The 18,746-nt window shown below is 39.1% G+C and overlaps 1 protein-coding gene across 2 annotated transcripts in view; it reads left to right on the forward strand.

Annotated features, from left to right (window-relative positions):
• Positions 1 to 18,746, forward strand: part of Mcf2l2 (MCF.2 cell line derived transforming sequence-like 2) — a 255,029-nt gene that overhangs the window by 200,241 nt on the left and 36,042 nt on the right. For both annotated transcript variants that reach the window (XM_048814212.1, XM_048814213.1), the window contains 6 exons: positions 6,871 to 6,937; positions 7,960 to 8,075; positions 9,204 to 9,273; positions 13,916 to 14,008; positions 14,618 to 14,710; positions 17,554 to 17,625. In XM_048814212.1, the coding sequence (XP_048670169.1) occupies positions 6,871 to 6,937; positions 7,960 to 8,075; positions 9,204 to 9,273; positions 13,916 to 14,008; positions 14,618 to 14,710; positions 17,554 to 17,625 (511 nt within the window). The remainder of the gene's footprint in view (positions 1 to 6,870; positions 6,938 to 7,959; positions 8,076 to 9,203; positions 9,274 to 13,915; positions 14,009 to 14,617; positions 14,711 to 17,553; positions 17,626 to 18,746) is intronic.

An 18,746-nucleotide genomic window follows, 5' to 3' on the forward strand; every position in this document is an offset into this window, starting at 1 on the left:
CAAAATCATAGAATTTGCAGGGAAATGGATGGCATTAGAACAGATTATGCTAAGTGAAGCTAGCCAATCCCTAAAAAACAAATGCCAAATGTTTTCTTTGATATAAGGAGAGTAACTAAGAACAGAGTTGAGAGGAAGAGCATGAGAAGAAGATTAACATTAAACAGGGGTGAGAGGTGGGAGGGAAAAGGAAAGAGAAGGGAAATTGCATGGAAATGGAAGGAGACCCTCATGGTTATACAAAATTACATACAAGAGGAAGTGAGGGGAAAGGGAAAAAAAAACAAGGGGGAGAAATGAGTTACAGTAGATGGGATAGAGAGAGAAGATGGGAGGGGAGGGGATGGGGGATAGTAGAGGATAGGAAAGGCAGCAGAATACAACAGACACTAGTATAGCAATATGTAAAACAGTGGATGTGTAACCGATGTGATGCTGCAATCTGTATACGGGGTAAAAATGGGAGTTCATAACCCACTTGAATCAAAGTGTGAAATATGATTTGTCAAGAACTATGTAATGTTTTGAACAACCAACAATAAAAATTAAAGAAAAAAAAGATGTATAGATAAAGAAAACATTACAAAAAAAAAAAGAGTATAGCTCAGTGATGTGCAAAATAAGTTGTTGGCTGTGTCTCAGAGGCAACGGCAAGCCCCTAAGAGTGCACCGAAGTGTTCAAGGTGAGGAATTTAGAGCCTTCTCCATGGTGATGGCACCAAAGATGGAAAACAAACTGACACCAGGAGTCATGATGAAGGGTGAAATGACAGGTTGAATAGAAGGTATGATGACAGAGGGGAGCTTGAAACAACACCTGTGTTTTAGGGACCCTAGAAAAATAGCAGTTCCCCCCATATGCACGGCATTTCCATCCAATGACTTCTAGCTCAGCTTGATGGGACTGAGTTGTCTGGGAGGCATCCAGTTTATGATGTTGAATCCATTGGCAATGTGGGCTTGAGCAGGACAAAAGGCCTGGAAGGAAGAGAAAGATGTGGGCGAGTCAGCAGCAGGAGGGAGAGAGGGGAAAGGAGCCCGGGAACCTGAGTTCAGATTTGTAAAATTGATTTTACTTTCTTACATGTGTTCATGTCATAGAATAGCAGGAATAAAGAAAAGTCTTAGTGGGGTTGGGGGTTGTAGCTCAGCAGTAGAGCACTTTCCTAGCATGTGGGAAGCCCTGGGTTCAATCCTCAGCACCACATATAAATAAATAAATGAATAAAATAAAGGTATTGTGTCAGTTACAACTAAAAAATATATATATAAAAAGAAAAGTCTTGGTGGCAAATTGCTTGACAATAATGAGCAATAATAGACTTCTGGCAGATTGGTTCCTAAAAGGATATTCTTGTGCTGAACAGCTGAGACGTGGGGGTGGTAGGAGTCAGGGGCAAGTGTTCAAAGGGAGCAGGTGAGGGTGTGTGGACAAAGAAACTTAGGAGGAAATCTAGCACGTGTTGCATGTACCGCAGTGGTCCTGCTCATCAAGCAGAGTTGCATTATTATTTTCAAGGGCAGGTTCTTCCATTCTTGCCCATTGGTTATGGTGTCATCTGAAAGAAGCAGGAGTTGTCACAGAATGGAACTGGACATCCAAAGCTCTGCTTTTTCGCTTACCATGAAATACGGCTTCAGAGAAGAAATGTTCCTTTAAAACACATCATGTCACCATTTCCCTCTTAATAGTCTAAGAGGCAGTGGATCCATTCTGAAATGTAAAACAAAGTGCTCAGGGCCCTGATGGATTAAGCCTGTCATCCCAGTGACTAGGAAGCCTGAAGCAGGAGAATCCCAAATTTGAGGCCAGCCTCAGCAACTTAGTGTCTAAAAAAAAATTAAAAGGGGAGCAGGGTTAAGGTTGTAGCTCAGTGGTAGAGTACCCCTGAGTTCAATCTCCAGTACAGGAAAAAAAAATCTGGAAATTGAAATAGAATGCTAGGATCCCAAGAGGACACTAGTACGGGACACATTAATGCAAGCTGCCAGAGGTGTCATAAACTCAGGTTGGTTTCCTAATTACAGTCCTCTGCTTCTGGGTAGATATCCGTCAGACATAAATTGCTGTAGGTGCTTCAGTGTTTTTAAATGACTTGAGTACTACCAATACTTTCTGGTCATTTGCACTATATATGCTTTATGATTTTCCATGTAAATCCTTGAAAGTCTTTTTTTTTGTGTGAGCAATGTAACACACTTTGGAATAGCAGCAGGCAATCCTCAGCAAGAGATATAAATTTTCTCCTGTTTTAAAAGAAACAGAAGAGAAAAGAAAGAATAATAGCTTCAGGAGGTGTGAGGATTATTATTATTTTTAAAATTTGAACTGAAATATAGGCTGCCAGTTTTCAGAGGAGTTCCTGTCATTGGAGTTATATCTGTTATACCCCAAAAGGTAAAATGAAGCAGTACAATATAGTCTAATTTCTATAGACTAATTTCCAAACTACAAACTGGGACATGACCTAACAAGGGATTCTTCTTCTTCTTCTTCTTCTTTCTTCTTTCTTCTTTCTTCTTTCTTCTTTCTTCTTTCTTCTTTCTTCTTTCTTCTTTCTTCTTTCTTCTTCGTTGTAACTATTTTCCTATATCAGATTCCTAAAAATTCCTAAGATCTCTAAGTTCCTATATGATTGTTGGATACTAGGATTTATTTCCACGTACCACTGAGTTATTTCTACCATCTGTCTCATTTAATCATCAATCCATCCTTAAGCTGACCTGCTGGTTTTCAGGCCCAGTGTTTGGTGAGAGCAGAGGAGGCTGGAGGTGTTCTGGTTGCTATGAACACTGAATTGGTGCTGTGGCTCTAGTGATGTCGTGGCTCATGGAAACAGATTGGTACTGACATAGCAACTGTCATCGTTTCAGGATGATTTATAAAAAGCCAAGAATCTCTTAGCAAAGTATGGTCCTAAGGTAATTTTTGGTAGTCTCATATACTTCTTGACATTTTATCCTCTGTCAGTGCATATACTTTATCAGTCTTGTCTTATAACAAGCATTAATAAATAGATTCAAAAACCCATTTTAAGAATGACTCATTGAGCTATAACATGTGTAAACTGTATGACTTACTTATAGTTCTGAAATGGGGCTTGCATGCCATTACCTCCAGTAATATTCATCTTAAAATGCCATGAAGACATTTTTTAAAAATTATAAAAGCAGTAAATGTTTCTTCCATTTAAGAAAGTCAGACATTGTCAAGGGTATAAAGTAAAATGTAGAAATTCCTCTCATATTCTGGTCTTCAGGTTTACTCTCCAAATGCAATCCCTGTAATAATATTGTCAGTGTCTTTGCATTCATTTTTGAAACACTTATAATTCTACTTGTAGTTTTACACATACACACATTGACTTTTTTTGAGAGAGAGAGAGAGAGAGAAATTTTTTAATATTTATTTTTTAGTTTTCGGTAGACACAACATCTTTATTTTATTTTTATGTGGTGCTAAGAATCGAACCCAGCGCCCCACATATGCCAGGCGAGCACGTTACCGCTTGAACCACATCCTCAGCCCCACATTGACTTTTTTTAAATTTTGACTATCAAGAGTTTATTCATGCCTTAAACCAATAAAAATAATTTTCTCTGATATTTTTACAACACACATTGATTTTTTTTTGTTTTTTTAATTGGTTGTTCAAAACATTACAAAGCTCTTGACATATCATATTTCATACATTAGATTCAAATGGGTTATGAACTCCCATTTTTACCCCAAATACAGATTGCAGAATCACATCAGTTACACATCCACATTTTTACATTATGCCATATTAGTGACTGTTGTATTCTGCTACCTTTCCTATCCTCAACTATCCCCCCTCCCCTCCCCTCCCATCTTCTCTCTCTACCCCATCTACTGTAATTCATTTCTCTCCTTGTTTATTTTCCCATTCCCCTCACAACCTCTTATATGTAATTTTGTATAACAATGAGGGTCTCCTTCCATTTCCATGCAATATCCCTTTTCTCTCCCTTTACCTCCCACCTCATGTCTCTGTTTAATGTTAATCTTNTGGGAAAACTGGAAATCCATATGCAACAAAATGAAACTGAACCCCTTTCTCTCGCCATGCACAAAAGTTAACTCAAAATGGATCAAGGAGCTTGATATCAAATCAGAAACTCTGCATCTGATAGAAGAAAAAGTTGGCTCCAATCTACATATTGTGGGGTCGGGCTCCAAATTCCTTAATAGGACACCCATAGCACAAGAGTTAATAACAAGAATCAACAAATGGGACTTACTTAAACTAAAAAGTTTTTTCTCAGCAAGAGAAACAATAAAAGAGGTAAATAGGGAGCCTACATCATGGGAACAAATTTTTACTCCTCACACTTCAGATAGAGCCCTAATATCCAGAGTATACAAAGAACTCAAAAAATTAGACAATAAGTTAACAAATAACCCAATCAACAAATGGGCCAAGGACCTGAACAGACACTTCTCAGAGGAGGACAGACAATCAATCAACAAGTACATGAAAAAATGCTCACCATCTCTAGCAGTCAGAGAAATGCAAATCAAAACCACCCTAAGATACCATCTCACTCCAGTAAGATTGGCAGCCATTCTGAAGTCAAACAACAACAAGTGCTGGCGAGGATGTGGGGAAAAGGGTACTCTTGTACATTGCTGGTGGGAATGCAAATTGGTGCGGCCAATTTGGAAAGCAGTATGGAGATTCCTGGGAAAGCTGGGAATGGAACCACCATTTGACCCAGCTATTGCCCTTCTCGGACTATTCCCTGAAGACCTTAAAAGAGCGTACTACAGGGACACTGCCACATCGATGTTCATAGCAGCACAATTCACAATAGCTAGACTGTGGAACCAACCCAGATGCCCTTCAATAGATGAATGGATAAAAAAATGTGCCATTTATACACACATTGATTTTTTACACAAATAGTAATTTGATACATACTGTCTACAGTTTGCTTTTTTAGTTTTTCTTAAAATACTTGGGCTTTGTCATGTTGGCCTGTACCAATTGATCTCATTCTTTTTAACAACTGCATGGCATTTCACTATATATATGTGCCATCATTTTTTTTACAGGTATTTAAGTAATTTCCAGTTAATATCTGGTTATCCTTGAAGTTATATTGTTTGAGTGACCGTGAACATTCCTACAAATGAAATTAGTGAGTCAGGAGCATGTGTTGTTTTGTTTTATTTGTTTTTGATGGTGCTGGGGACGGCACCAGGGCCTTGCATTTGCAAGCACATAATCTACCACTGAGCTACAGCCTCAAGCAGCTGTGATATTTCTAAGTTATCTCCTAAAAAGCTTGCACAAATTTACACTTCCACTCATATTGTCTGAGAGTGTTTCCATATCCTCATCTTCCTTTAGGATATGAAATTTCTACCATCCTCAAAGATGAAAATTATTACTCCTGTTTAAACATGCCTTTGTTGAATTAGTGTATATTGAGTATTTCTTTCCCATAAGACTAACAGTCATTTGTTTGAGTGAATTTCTTATTTCGTGTCTTTTTCCCATTTTTTTCCTGTCGGATTATTTATCCCTTGCCATATCCATTTTTATGAGAGGAAAAAAAATCCTTCTCTGAGATAGGCTTCCGTTTAATATATAACCCACTAACAGTTCTCAGGAAACCATAAATGTATATATTGTACACATGAACACTTGTATAAACACTTGGTTACCCTCTTGAAGCCCTAAAAAAAAGAAGCATCAGTGTGGTCTCATAGCCCAAGGTGAGAGAAAACAGCCTGTTTGGGATAGATGTGGGGACTGGCCTCCCTCTTTCAGTTGGTTTTCTATTGCTGTATAAAAAGTGACCACAAACTTGGCAGATTAGCTCAGAGTTTCCCTGGGACAGGAATTCAGGCACAGCAGGACTGGGATTTCTGTTCCAAGTCCCATAAAGGTAAAGTCAAGGAGTTGACTTGCCGCATTCTCAGAGAAAGCTCTGGATCCTCTTCTAACTTTATGTAGTTGTGGTGGGATCCCGTTGCCTGCAACTATAGGGCTGACTTCTTCCTTACTGGCTGCCACCCAGGGGACCACTCTCAGATCCCAGAGGCTGCCTTTGTACCTTGTCACATGGTTCCTGACCTCTCCAAAGCCAAGAGAGAGAAATTTCCCATGCTGAATCCTTCTTGTGCTTTCAATCTCTGTGATGTCAAGGCCCAGATCTAAGGAACTTATATGATTAGGACAGGCCCCACTGGATCACCTATCTTAAGGTCAACTAAGGAGTAAAATCTCTTTACAGCAGCACTTAAATCAGTGTTTGACTGACTCACTTTGAGGAGGTGTTTGTATACCAGGGACCAGGAATTTAGGGGCCATCTCAGAATTCTGCTCACCAAACCCTCTGCTACCTCTTTCCAGGGAAAGGGTTTGTTCAATGATGGAGGAAAGGCTATGACTAGCATCTGTCTAACCCAGGGATGGAAAAAGACATTCATGTGGGTCAAAGATCTTGATGCGAGCAATGGAACAGCAGAAAGCTTTAGAGAAAATCTAGGAAACCACACGTACAATGTGAAGGTCAGGCAGACCTTCTTGACCAAAGATCCAAACGTGATATTCCCCACCTCAGTATCCACTCTCTTGACACCCTCAGGCCTTATAGCCCACCCAGAGAACAGGCTTCATTCATGGATTTTGAGCCCTCTAACCTTGCTGTTTCTTCTTGATATCAGTGTGAGCAAAGTGTGCTTTTGTAAGATGCCAGAGTTCAATAGAACAGAATGAACTGACCAGGATCTAAGGGGACCTGTGTTGATGAGCATAATTCTAAAAGAACTCTCAAAGAACACTCCTCCCTCCCTTTGTTTCTTTTTCTTTCAATCTCCCACCTGCTGCTGTGATTCAGACGCATTGTACGTGACTTGCTTGAGACTGAAGAAGTGTACATAAAAGAAATGGAGAGCATAATCGATGTAAGTAGATTGGGAGGGTATTAAGCGTAGATGCAACCAAGAAGTTTTGTTGCACAAAGAGACTGAAAATAGTTGCCTTGTCTCTAGAATCTCACCAAGATTTCAGTCTTATAATAAACAGCACAATATCTCCTCGGTTTGAAAAGGAACATCCTTATGGCTCTGGGTCCTTGCAACCAAATAACTCCAAAGGACTGTGCCAGTTCATACTGATCCCAGCAATACCCAACTAGGCTCACCACATGCTTGCCAACAAAGGGTATTATAATATAAGTGCTTTTGATGCTTAAGAAGGGAAGATTCTTTCTTGTGTTTTAAGGTATTTTTTTCTTAAGAGTAAAAATGTATACTTTCCTTCTTCTCCTAAAGGAGTAATCTTAAGGAAAAAATTATATGTACAATGTTATTTAGTATACATTTTTCACAATAAGAAAATCAGAAGCAACCAAAATATCCAATTAAAAAATGGAATGGTTAATAAAATATGATATATATGCTGAATAAATGACATTCAACTGTTTTAAAAAATGTGATTCTTTTGGAAAATAAGTAGCAACATTAAGAAAATCTCTTGAGAGAGCTTTATAAACTGAGTCTGTAATGAACCTGAAAAAAAGTACAAATAAATATGTATCATGACTATAACCATATAAAATAAGCTTTTTAAAAGTTATGAAGGAAATATAATAAAACTTAACAGTAATTGCAGCAGATCATAAAATGATGGGTAATTTTTTTCCTTTCTTTCACATTCTACTCATATAACTTATACACATTTAAAAATATGTATTAGTTCTTCCAATTAAAATGCCACTTTGTTGTCATTGCCATTAAGCCATCTCCTTCTGAAGATGTACACATAAGGAAACTGATATCTAAAGAACATATTTAATAGAATAGCTTTCAAGAAGCATGTGTACTGTATTGCCCAATTATTTCATTAAAGTTTTGGTTCTTGAAGTAGCTGATTCAGATCATTTCATATAATATCAGTAAAACCTACCTTGTTTCCACCTCTGCAGGGATACATCACTCCAATGGATTTTATCTGGTTGAAACATCTGATTCCAGATGCTCTTCAGAATAACAAGGACTTTCTCTTTGGGAACATTAAAGAACTTTATGAATTTCATAGCAGGTACATAATAATTCACATTATGGGGAAGAAATGAAAAGTAAAAGAAGAGCAAAAATCAGACTGATGGAATTTGGAGATGAAAGTGTTTTCATATGGTCAAGCCTGAGCAAGTGATTTGGAGTCAGTGGATTAGATTGGAGTGGGATGGGCATGCAAGGGGGAGAGAAGCTCCATGGGATCCCTGAGGAATAAGGAAGGGGAAAGACACCATTGGCCTGTGTCTTTCAGTACTCTGCTAGCTGTGTTCCTTTGCTTATTTATTTATTCATGCACCAGCATTTACTGAGCACATATTCTATGCCATACCCTGTGCTCAGCATTGGGAATACAAAGATGACCAAGATACACACCTATATGCCCATTAACATAGGATGGCACGGGGTGCTAGAAAATGCTAACTTGCCAAACAAATTGTCCCTCTAGCCCAGCGTTGCTTGGATGTTGAGTTTTAGAGAAAGGGAAGAGAAGACAGTTCCAACCTTCCCATTTCACACATGAGTAAACTGCAGCTCCTTGACTACTTTACCCTCTGAAGACCTTTCACCTGATTAATGGAGGAGGAAAGATTGCTGGGCAAATTGAACCATATTTGTCTCCTAACCTCATTCTTTGTTCATTGGTCAGACACAAAACTGAAATGAAATCCCATTGCTGCTATTTTCCCAAGAGAAGTAATTCAGCCTCTTTGAGCCTCAGGTTTCACACTGATGAAACCTTGTCTTGCAGAGTTTGGTCAAGAATTAAATGAAATGTTTGTTTGTGAAGCACTTGGCTGTGGCCTGGCTGATAGTGAGCTCTCAAAGATGTTGATAGAAGCAACAGCAGCGGGAGCAGTGGCAGATGCTATGAACATTACCATCATGTAGCAGCAGTGTATCCCATCTGTCCGCGGCTGATGCTCAGAATGACCAGAACAGCTGTGGTGGTTTCATGGTCATCAAAAGTAATGCCTCAGAGTACATTTTTTTTCCCTCACAAATAAATGTGTAGAAGATGGTCAGCAGCAATAAAGCCTAGAGAATGGCATTTTTCTAGACACTTCTTAAAACTTTATGTGGTTTTACCTTAAACAATTTGAATCCCACACATGTAGCAATCAAGATATCCTTATGTTTTTTATTTCCTTAGGACTTTTCTAAAAGAATTGGAAAAGTGCACCGAAAACCCTGAACTTCTGGCCTGTTGTTTTCTCAAGAGAGTAAGTCTGTGGTCCCAGTGAACAAAAATAACCAAGTGATTAAAGTCAGTCTTTGTTTTTCTGTGTAAGTGACAAGGACAAATTGAAAACCAAAGTTCTAAAAACATCTCTAATTTCCCTGATCCCCGGATTTATTGACATATAATTGACAAAAATTTCATATATTGGAGATATACAACATGATGATATGGTATACATATACACTGTAAAATGATTACCACAGTTAAGTTTATTAACATCTGTCACCTCAAATGGTTATCGTGGTGTGTGTGTCAGAGTGTGATCTAAAAAGAGTTAAACTCATAGAAGCAGAGAGTACAAGTGGTGGGATGTCGGAAATGAAAAGATGTTGGTCAGAGAGTACAAACTTTCAGTTATAAGATGAGTAAGTTATGGAGATGTAATACATATCACAGTTAATATTACATGTTATATACTTGAAATATGCTAAGAGAGTAGCTCTTCTATCTGCCTTTCAAATGCAGTGCAGGGGTCCTTTGTAGTCCTTTCAGTCTCCCAAGTTATCCTGGCCTCACACTGATAGGGAGGAGCAACTGCAGACCTGGCTTCCTGCAAAGCCCGTGAAATGGAAGGCTGGCCACCCAAGGTCTTCATAGTGGGTGATCCTCTTCTGAATGACTAAGCTGTGTTTTAGGGCATGAATCATACAGCAGGCTTAAAGCCCCATGCTGAAGTTACATTAATACTCTCAAAATAATGAAGTTAAATTAAAAATTTCAGAAATTATATTTTCTTCCGTTTTATTTTTTTTAGTATCATAGAGGATGATTGGAAATCTTTATAACCTTTCTTATGCTTAGCACCCAATTTGTGAACTTCCTGTCCTACAACAACATGCCTCTATTTACTTCCTTTTCCCTAGGGCCAGGACTGTTTAACCCAACATCTTCCCCTCCACCACCTTTCTCGCCCCCGTAGGATACCCCCTGGTGTCCTCCACTTTCTCAACCTTTCCCATTCCTTTTCTGTTTCCTAAGAAGTCCTACCTTACTTTTTGTGAACCCAAGTCAATGACTTAACACATTTTAAATACCCAAGTTACGACTGATACATCTGAAAGCATAATTGAGATATCTAAAAGCAAGCGGACAAAAGTCCCTGGGTTTCAAGGCACTTGGTGGAATGGAGAAACCAAGTCCTCTGTGACCCTGTATGGGATCCCTGCAGTTTCATCAAGTGCCAGAATTTAAAACACACTAAAACTATTTTTGTATTCAATCTGATTCATTCCCTTTAAAAATTACTACTGTAACATGATTAGTGTTTTATTCTATTTTGCACTTTTACACTCATAAAACCATTAACGGGGAATCTAGTTTCAGAATTAAGAACTACTTTATGGTTGCTTATATCATTCTTCCAAAGGTTAAATTGTTGAATGAAAAAAGGGACAAATTCCTCAAGGAAAAAATAGATATGATTAAAAAAAAAAAGGTTCAAGTACGAGGAGACAGTCAGGAAATTGCTGACTAAACATGTATTCTTAAAAGAATTCCTCTCCTGTACTTTCACAAAGCTTTTATAGCCCTTCATGTTGAGGGAAACCTTGGAAATCATTAATCTAGACCACAAACCATGCTATTAATCCTGTATGATTTATAATGCTGGAGATAAAATACAGGGAATAAAAATGATAGCAGTCTATCCTGTCTCAGTAGCATTTCAGAACTGCACCAATCTTGGAATTGAATTTTGAACTATTTCTGACCAAGTGTCTTAATCAGATTCCATGGCCTGTCTCATCCAAAAGGTTCTCCCCCAGAGACCCTGCTCTCTGGGGAATGGTATTTGTCAGGAGTTTACTTGGAGTTCGAATTGCCCTGAGATCTCACATGATCGAATGTGGGACTCCGAAAAGGTAACTTCTCATTGAAGTTGTGCCACTGGCTATTTGTATGACTCAAGCAAACTCTCAAAATCTCACTTGCCTCTTCTATACAACACGCTTAATGGCACCAATATGCAAAGTCATTGTGGGAAATAAAAGTAAGAATGGCCGCACAAGGGTTCTACAAAATAAGAAGTGTCTTGACAAGAGTTACAATTTTCTGAGTACTGTGCATATAGAGGGCAAATGTTGAGGCTTTCTGTACATCGTCTCATTGGATCTTACAATAATCCCAGAAGTGTTATGAGCCTATTTAACAGATGAGGAAACTGAAGTCAAGGACGGTTAAGTAACTGACTTCAGGCCATGTAGATTATCATTGACAAAGGAGAGAACTGAACCTGGACCACTACCACCAAAGCTCATAGTCTGAATCTATAGCAATCATGTCTCCTTGTATGAATATGAGTTTTTGATAGCAGTTTTATAGCCTTCTGATTTATTCTATAAGGAGATGAGGGGAATTAGCATTTTCATATGTTGCTAGTTAGTATACATCCTTTCTCAAAGGAATTTTTGACTATTCACTAATACAAAAACAATTTAGGCCAATACCTGTATTTCAATACTTAGAGGCTTATGTTCTGTTTTGCTCAGAGAGCAGAATTAGGACCAGGGAGTGAAGGCTTCAGAAGGGTAGCTTTCAACTCAGCAACTATCAGTAGAACCAGGTCCCTCTATTACTAAGAGAGTTCAGGAAAAGATGATTGGTTGTTGAAGTTCTTGTACTGGATGAGAGGCTTAGTCTCCAAAATCACCCCCAGACTCTGAGAATCTTTTGATGACTGAATGTCGAAAGCAATGAAACCTTGGATTATTTTATAGGATCTAATATCTTTATGACCTGGCAGACTAAATGTAGATAAGATGTCTTAATTGATTTTCAGTGTTTTACAAGTCTGGCCTTCCGTATGGCAGGAATGTTTCCTATGGCCAAACCACTAAGCTATTTGAAACATTGAATTTAACAAACATATTTAACACAATGTCTGATATCAAAGGCACTCAATATAGCCCTTGAGTGAATGAATAATGACCATTTTATAGTTAAGCTCTGAATTATTATTCTGGTCAATCTGAACAACATTTTTCAAGGGCCATTTTCCTTCTTAAATGTGTGTGTGTGTGTGTGTGTGTGTGTGTGTGTGTGTAAGGATAGCCTAGGTCAGAATTGAAATAGTTGTTAAGCTGAAATGGTCACTTACGATCTATCAGGTGAGGGGAAGAGCTAGAGAAACAAATCATTTGCTACAAACCTACATTTTTGGTTTTGTTTTTTGGTGCTGGGGTGGAAGCCAGGGCCACATGCATATTAGGCAGGTGCACTACCACTGAGCTACACTCCTAGCTCCAGCAGTGTGTTTACAAGTAGAGTAGACATGGTTTAAGCTGTGAAGAGGGAAAAAATAACCTATGTTGATTCAAGGAAATCAAGAGTTGGCCTGAGCAGAAGTAAAGGCACATAGAAATCTGCAAGGAGGTGGCCACATGGGCTTCTCCACTGGGGCAGCATGGGCTCTGTGACGGGCACAGCTGCTATGGACCAGGCACCCTTAATGAAGCCAGCAAAGCTGCCAAGCTGCCCCTTAGGCCAAGGCTGTCCCTTCTCCCTGGGATATTGGCAGATGTGTGCCCGCCTCTCAAAGGCTTTGACACAATGAGACCAGGGGCCACACAGCACTTTGTTGTTATTTTTCTTTTTAGTTTTTTATTGGTGCTTTATAATTATACATAATAGTGGGATTTGTTGTTACGTATTCATACATGAGCAATATAATTTAGACACAATGTAATTTGGCCAATTTTGTTCCCCAGTACCTCCCTTTTACCTCCTCTGCTACCTCCCACACAGCACTTTGAATCCTTCTTGATCTCTAGTTCTGAAACAATCCATAATCTCTCCTGTCTCAGAGTCTTGGACTGCGGGTGAAAGGTGATGTCTGGGGCAGAGCTACCACTTCCAGTGTTGCCCAAATGACTTAGATTTGTGTTTTATTGTCCAAAGTGCCACATTTTGCTTTTGTGCTATTTCCAGTTATGAGTTGTTTCTTAGGTTTCTGTGTAGGGTTGGCATCATGATGACCAGGATAAAGAGAAGGTGGTGACAGAGAAGAGAGGGGCTATTGGCCACCAGCATTCTTTCTTTCGGATTTATCACTCACTACAGAATTGTTTGTGGGAGAAATTGGTGTCCTAGACATAGAGAAAGGGAGGAAAGATAAAGATAAAAATTCCTGTTCCTCATGAAAATCGAAGGTAGCATAAAGGAAAGGGACCAAGGAATGACAGGAGGAAGAAAGAGGGGAAATAATAAGAAATGATTTGGGCCAAATTATATTGTTATATGGTGTGCATGTGCAAAATGTAACAATAAATCCAAAAATATGCACCAACAAAAATATGGGAAAAAATTAAAAATTAATTACTTGCCCACATATATACACACAAATTCTGTTGGTGAATTTACTTATTTATTTACCCACAGCCCCTGTACATGCTCCATAGCACTCTGCTTGTGTCTGTGTGGAGCACTTATGGCTGTTTGAGCTCCCTGTTCACCTCTCCATCACATACTTACCCCAACGTAAGGTTGTTTTCTATGTGCTCCCAGTTCCTCACACACTGAAATACAATGAATACATATTGAATGAATGAATAAATGAAGCTGTACCTTCCTGTCCACTGACTGAAAAAATGCTACCTGATTAATTTGTTCTATTTTTTCCCATTCAGAAAGAAGACCTCCAAATATATTTTAAATACCATAGGAATCTTCCCCGAGCAATGGCCATCTGGCAAGAGTGTCAAGACTGCGCCTACTTTGGGGTAAAGTTGAACTTAACAAAGTCTCCCACAGGTTGTTCTCCCTGGAAAATGTTTATGTGCATCGAAATCAAAAGTGTGAACTGGGCAGAGAAATTTGGTATTGGGATTTATATTTATTCCAAGTCTCCCATACTTTGAAATGACACATTAGAAGTTTCAATGCTGTCGTTGTTGTCTATGGACCCCACCTGTGAGAAGCAGATAATGGTCTGGTGAGAAACCAGCATCCTCTTCTTGGGTGGGATTTAAAAATGGAACTAAGTCAAGAATGCCACACTTTGTGGCTCCCTGGAATGATGTCAACAAGCCATCTCTACCCTTCAAACTCCAGATGACCCAAATAGATGCCATCCTGCCTCCAGACGGGCTGCCTCCTTTTCAGAAAGACTTGAAATACCCACTGTCTGGTGAATTTACTTCTGAAAAGGAAAAATGGCCCTGCTTCCTTAGTTCCTATAAAAATACAAGTCAAGCCACCCCTTCTCTTTTGTTCTCTCATTTCACATACTCTTTCTGGGGGACGGGACAACTCGTGTGTGTGTGTGTGTGTGTGTGTGTGTGTTTGGTTTATATGTTTTGTTTTATGTAATTTCTGTTTGACTTTTAAAGGTATGCCAGCGCCAACTGGATCATAGTCTCCCTCTTTTTAAGTATCTTAGAGGACCAAGCCAGAGACTGATAAAATACCAGATGCTGTTGAAGGTAAAGTCATTGAGGTGGTGCTTTTCTGAGCCCAGAAAGCAAATTGCTTGCATTCTGCTGCTCTGCTCCTTACATGTGTGGATTTGTGTCTAGTCTTCTGAGGCTCCAGATATGGCTCTCCTTCAGGCCTTTTTCCAAGCCTCAATCAGCCCTCCTTAATGAGGAAGAAGACCAGAGAATCAGAGTTGGAAGGAATCTTGGAGCCTGGCTAGTCTGACATCTAGCTTGGGCATGAATCTCTAGGGGCCTGACTCAGGGGAGGAGAGGTCTTTGGGAGCATTGTGGGGAGAGGGCTGCAGCCACACTGAGGGCAACTAAGAGGATGTAGAAGGATCTGGGATCTGGGATATATGAGATATCAATAGCTCTAATTTACAGATGAGGACCGGTACTTCAGAGAAGAGGTGTGATTTTCCTCAAAGTTACTATTTTGCATGCATTCAAACAGAGGCAGAAAGAAGACAAAATTGGAATTGTCTTTTACAACATCAACCTGCACACTTAGATTTAGGATCTTATCCAGAGAGCAGCCCAACAGCATGAATTTTGTTGTGTCTGCACCCCTAAGTGGCACAGGCATACATGCTCTGCCCTAACCCAACTTGCGTTCTCCTGTCCTTAGTGGTGAGTCATTGATCCCAGGATATCTGCAGGCCAGCACTCCTGGACACCCCAGACAGGATTTCTGAGGCCCTATCAAGGCTAGTTTCACATGTGTAAACCTAAAGGAAAGGTTTGGGCTATCCCTACAAAATGTCTTTTGAATTAACAAGAGTCCAGTGGCTACTGTCACTTAAAGAAAAGCAAAATCAATCAAACAAAAATGAGCACCTACTGTTTGTTGAGTACTTTACCACATGTATCTCATGTTTCATTTGCACAATCAGACATACCAGCAAGGCGCTAGAGTGTGAAGAAACTGAGGCTCAGGGAAGTTAAGGTCATGGCCCCGCATTCTGCCTTCAGAAGAAGTTGTCTTTCAGCTTCCATCCACAGTCTGAGCCTCACTGTACTGCTCGGCTGCTTAGTAGTCTGGGACCTTGACCTTTGGGGTTTTAGCTTTATCCTATATAAAATGAGAGGAATAGTATCTCCTCCATCAGATTGTGGTAATATTCATAGAAAGTGTGGCACAGTGCTGACCCCCCAGGAAGCTTCGCACGATGTGTAGTTGTTATTTTAGACACTGAGACAATCACACCAGTGTGCATAGGAAACGGCTTCCATCCACAAATAGCTATGAATGAATTTGGATACAGTGTTCATCAAGGGCTTTTTATTCTTCTCCCATCCCCTTTTACTGTCATTTTTACTTTGGATGTCCTAAAACTGGGCCCTTGGAATAGGACATAATGGTGGTCTTTCCTCCCTTGGTTGGGCTGGAGTTTTCCCACAAGTGTTATTTATGTTAAAGCTGAGTTCTCTTCCATAGGAGATCTATAGACACAGTAATTAGCAACACAGCTTCAGTAGTTAGTCATGCATTTTCTTCCTTCCACATAAATAAATTTTAATGGAAATTCAAAATTAAGTGAATATGTTAAGTGCAAACAGTTGGAATCTTTGCTCTGATGCTTCCCGACTACATGAACTCATTCAAGTCATTTAAACTGTCTCAAATTCCTCACTGTAGAATTAAGGTATCAGTGCTTTCCTGGTATGCTTTTGGGCAACACTAAATGAGATAATACAGATTGAAAGTGCTTAGAAAGTTCTCTTAGCTGCTATCACTGAGGAAATGAGATAGAATCTCTATAAAATATTTCTTATGGGTCAGTGGGAGGCTACCCAAGGCAGACCAGTTATTCCCATTGCTAAGCTTGCTGTGTGCCTGGAATTAGAAGTACAAACTGTCGGCACGCTATGGCTACAGAAAGAACTGTGTAGCATTCTGTCACCTGAGGGAAGAAGCTCATTCATCAGCTGCTTGGGAAGGGCATGGATGTTGGACCAATTGCCTTGTGGCTTAGAAAGCATTATGAGAGCCTGATATAGGGAGTCCTTTCTAAATATAAAAGAAAGGGTAAGAAAGGATATGCTGCCCAATGAAATCAAAGAAACATGAAAATTTGAAAATATTAGCAAAATAAGTGACAATTGGTCAGTATGCTTAATTAATAATGAACTCTTAGAAATTAATAATAGAAAGAAAAACATAGAATAAAAACAATTTATTTTAAAAAATTAATAAAAGTCAAGTGTGGTAGCACACCCTGTAATTCCAGCTGCTGGGGAGCCTGAGGCAGGAGGATAGCAAGTTCAAGGCCAGCCAGGGCAATTTAGGGAGACACTATCTCAAAATAAAAGAAAGAGGGCTAGGGGTGTGGCTCAGTGGTAGAACATTTGCCTAGCATATGTGAGGCCCCTCCTACCTCAACTTCCCAAGTAGCTGGGATTACAAGAGTGCACCACCATAGTTCGCACCTCAAAACCCTTAACTTTATGTCTAGGAGTTTATTCCCAGGAAAAATGCACAAAAATTATTATAGTAAAAAAAATTGTTGAACTTGAACCTTTAACAGCAGAGAAAACTGTGGCTCATAACCATAATCCAATCATTGCTTATCTGTAGGATGCAACACTTTGCCACAATCAAAAACTATGTTTCAAAGAAAACTATGGTCATAAGGAAATGTTCCTGATGATATCCATAGAGTGAGAAAGGCTCACAAGTGGTGTGTACCATGGGGTTGCATTTGTAGAAAGAAATATGTGCCAAAGATGTCATTCATTCTTTCCCTCTTAAAAATTTACACACAGACAGTTTAACTTGGCAGATTGTGCAGTAGATTTTGTCGGCAATCGACTCCTTGATTTTCAATAGGGCTTTTGGGTTAATGCAGGGTCTGCTGGATCTTGAATCTCCTGAAGATGTGGAAATAGACCCAGGAGGTCTAGAAAGAGGCTCCACCAAGGTAATGTATAAATATCATATTTTTTACAAGAAACTGTTAATGGTGTTTGCCAATGCATAGGAGGACTTAACCTCTGTTGTCTAAATTTTCTAAAATAGTATGTATTTCATAAATCATAGTTTAAAAAAGGCAATTTTGAAGTAAGGATTTGCAGCATAATGAGGAGTACTAATGTGTTTTTTTTTCCTTCCACATAAATAAATTTTAACGGGAATTCAAAATTAAGTGAAGATGTTAAGTATACATAGAAAGACTAGAAGTAAATATGATAGAATCTCTGTGGGTTTTTTGGCATGACAGGATTATGTATGATTTATAGTTTCTTCTTTTTACTTCTTAGCATAACGAATTTGTATAAATGCTGTGTTCTCCTCTGTGTGTGTGTGTGTGTTTGTATGTGTGTGTGAATTCTAAAAGACACTTGGAGGCAATGGTAACCATACCAGGTTAAAAAGAAATTTTGTGGCTTAGCAACAGGGTTTCTTTTCAATTTTCTATAGAATATTCTCGTTTTAACAAGAAATTCTTGAGTTGTATCTGGGAGCAGTCATTTACATGTCCTCTCCACTCAGAGCATAGGATGAGGACCCCTTGCAAACAGAAGATGCTTGAGGTATAAGGAATCATTTTGCATCCTGGGGCAAGATGAGCTAGCCCTAGGTAGAGGGGTATAATAAATTGTGTAATTATTTTTCTGAGCCCTACATTGTACAGTGGAAAACTAGTTGTCTCGTGTTTGAGATAAGGGTTAATAGAAAGGACAGGGGAGAGGTGCAGAAAGGTATCTAAAACAAAAACAGAATTTTTGGGTAAGGAGAAAGATGCCTGGCATACAAACTTTAAATTCCTTATTTCTGATGTTAAAAAAAAAAAAAAAAAAACTCAGGTAAGGTTGGGCACAGTGGTGCACACCTGTAATCCCAGCAGCTTGGGAGGCTGAGGCAGGAGGATCACAAGTTTAAACCAGCCTCAATAAGAGTAAGGCACTAAGCAATTCAGTGAGACCTTGTCTCTAAATAAAATACAAAATAGGGCTGGGGCTGGGGATGTGGCTCAGTGGTTGGGTACCCCTGAGTTTAATCCCTGATACAAAAAAAAAAAAAAAAAAAAAAAAAAAAAAA

The sequence above is a fragment of the Marmota marmota genome, unplaced genomic scaffold, assembly GCF_001458135.2.
Source record: "Marmota marmota marmota unplaced genomic scaffold, marMar, whole genome shotgun sequence".
NCBI classification, from domain to species: Eukaryota; Metazoa; Chordata; class Mammalia; order Rodentia; family Sciuridae; genus Marmota; species Marmota marmota.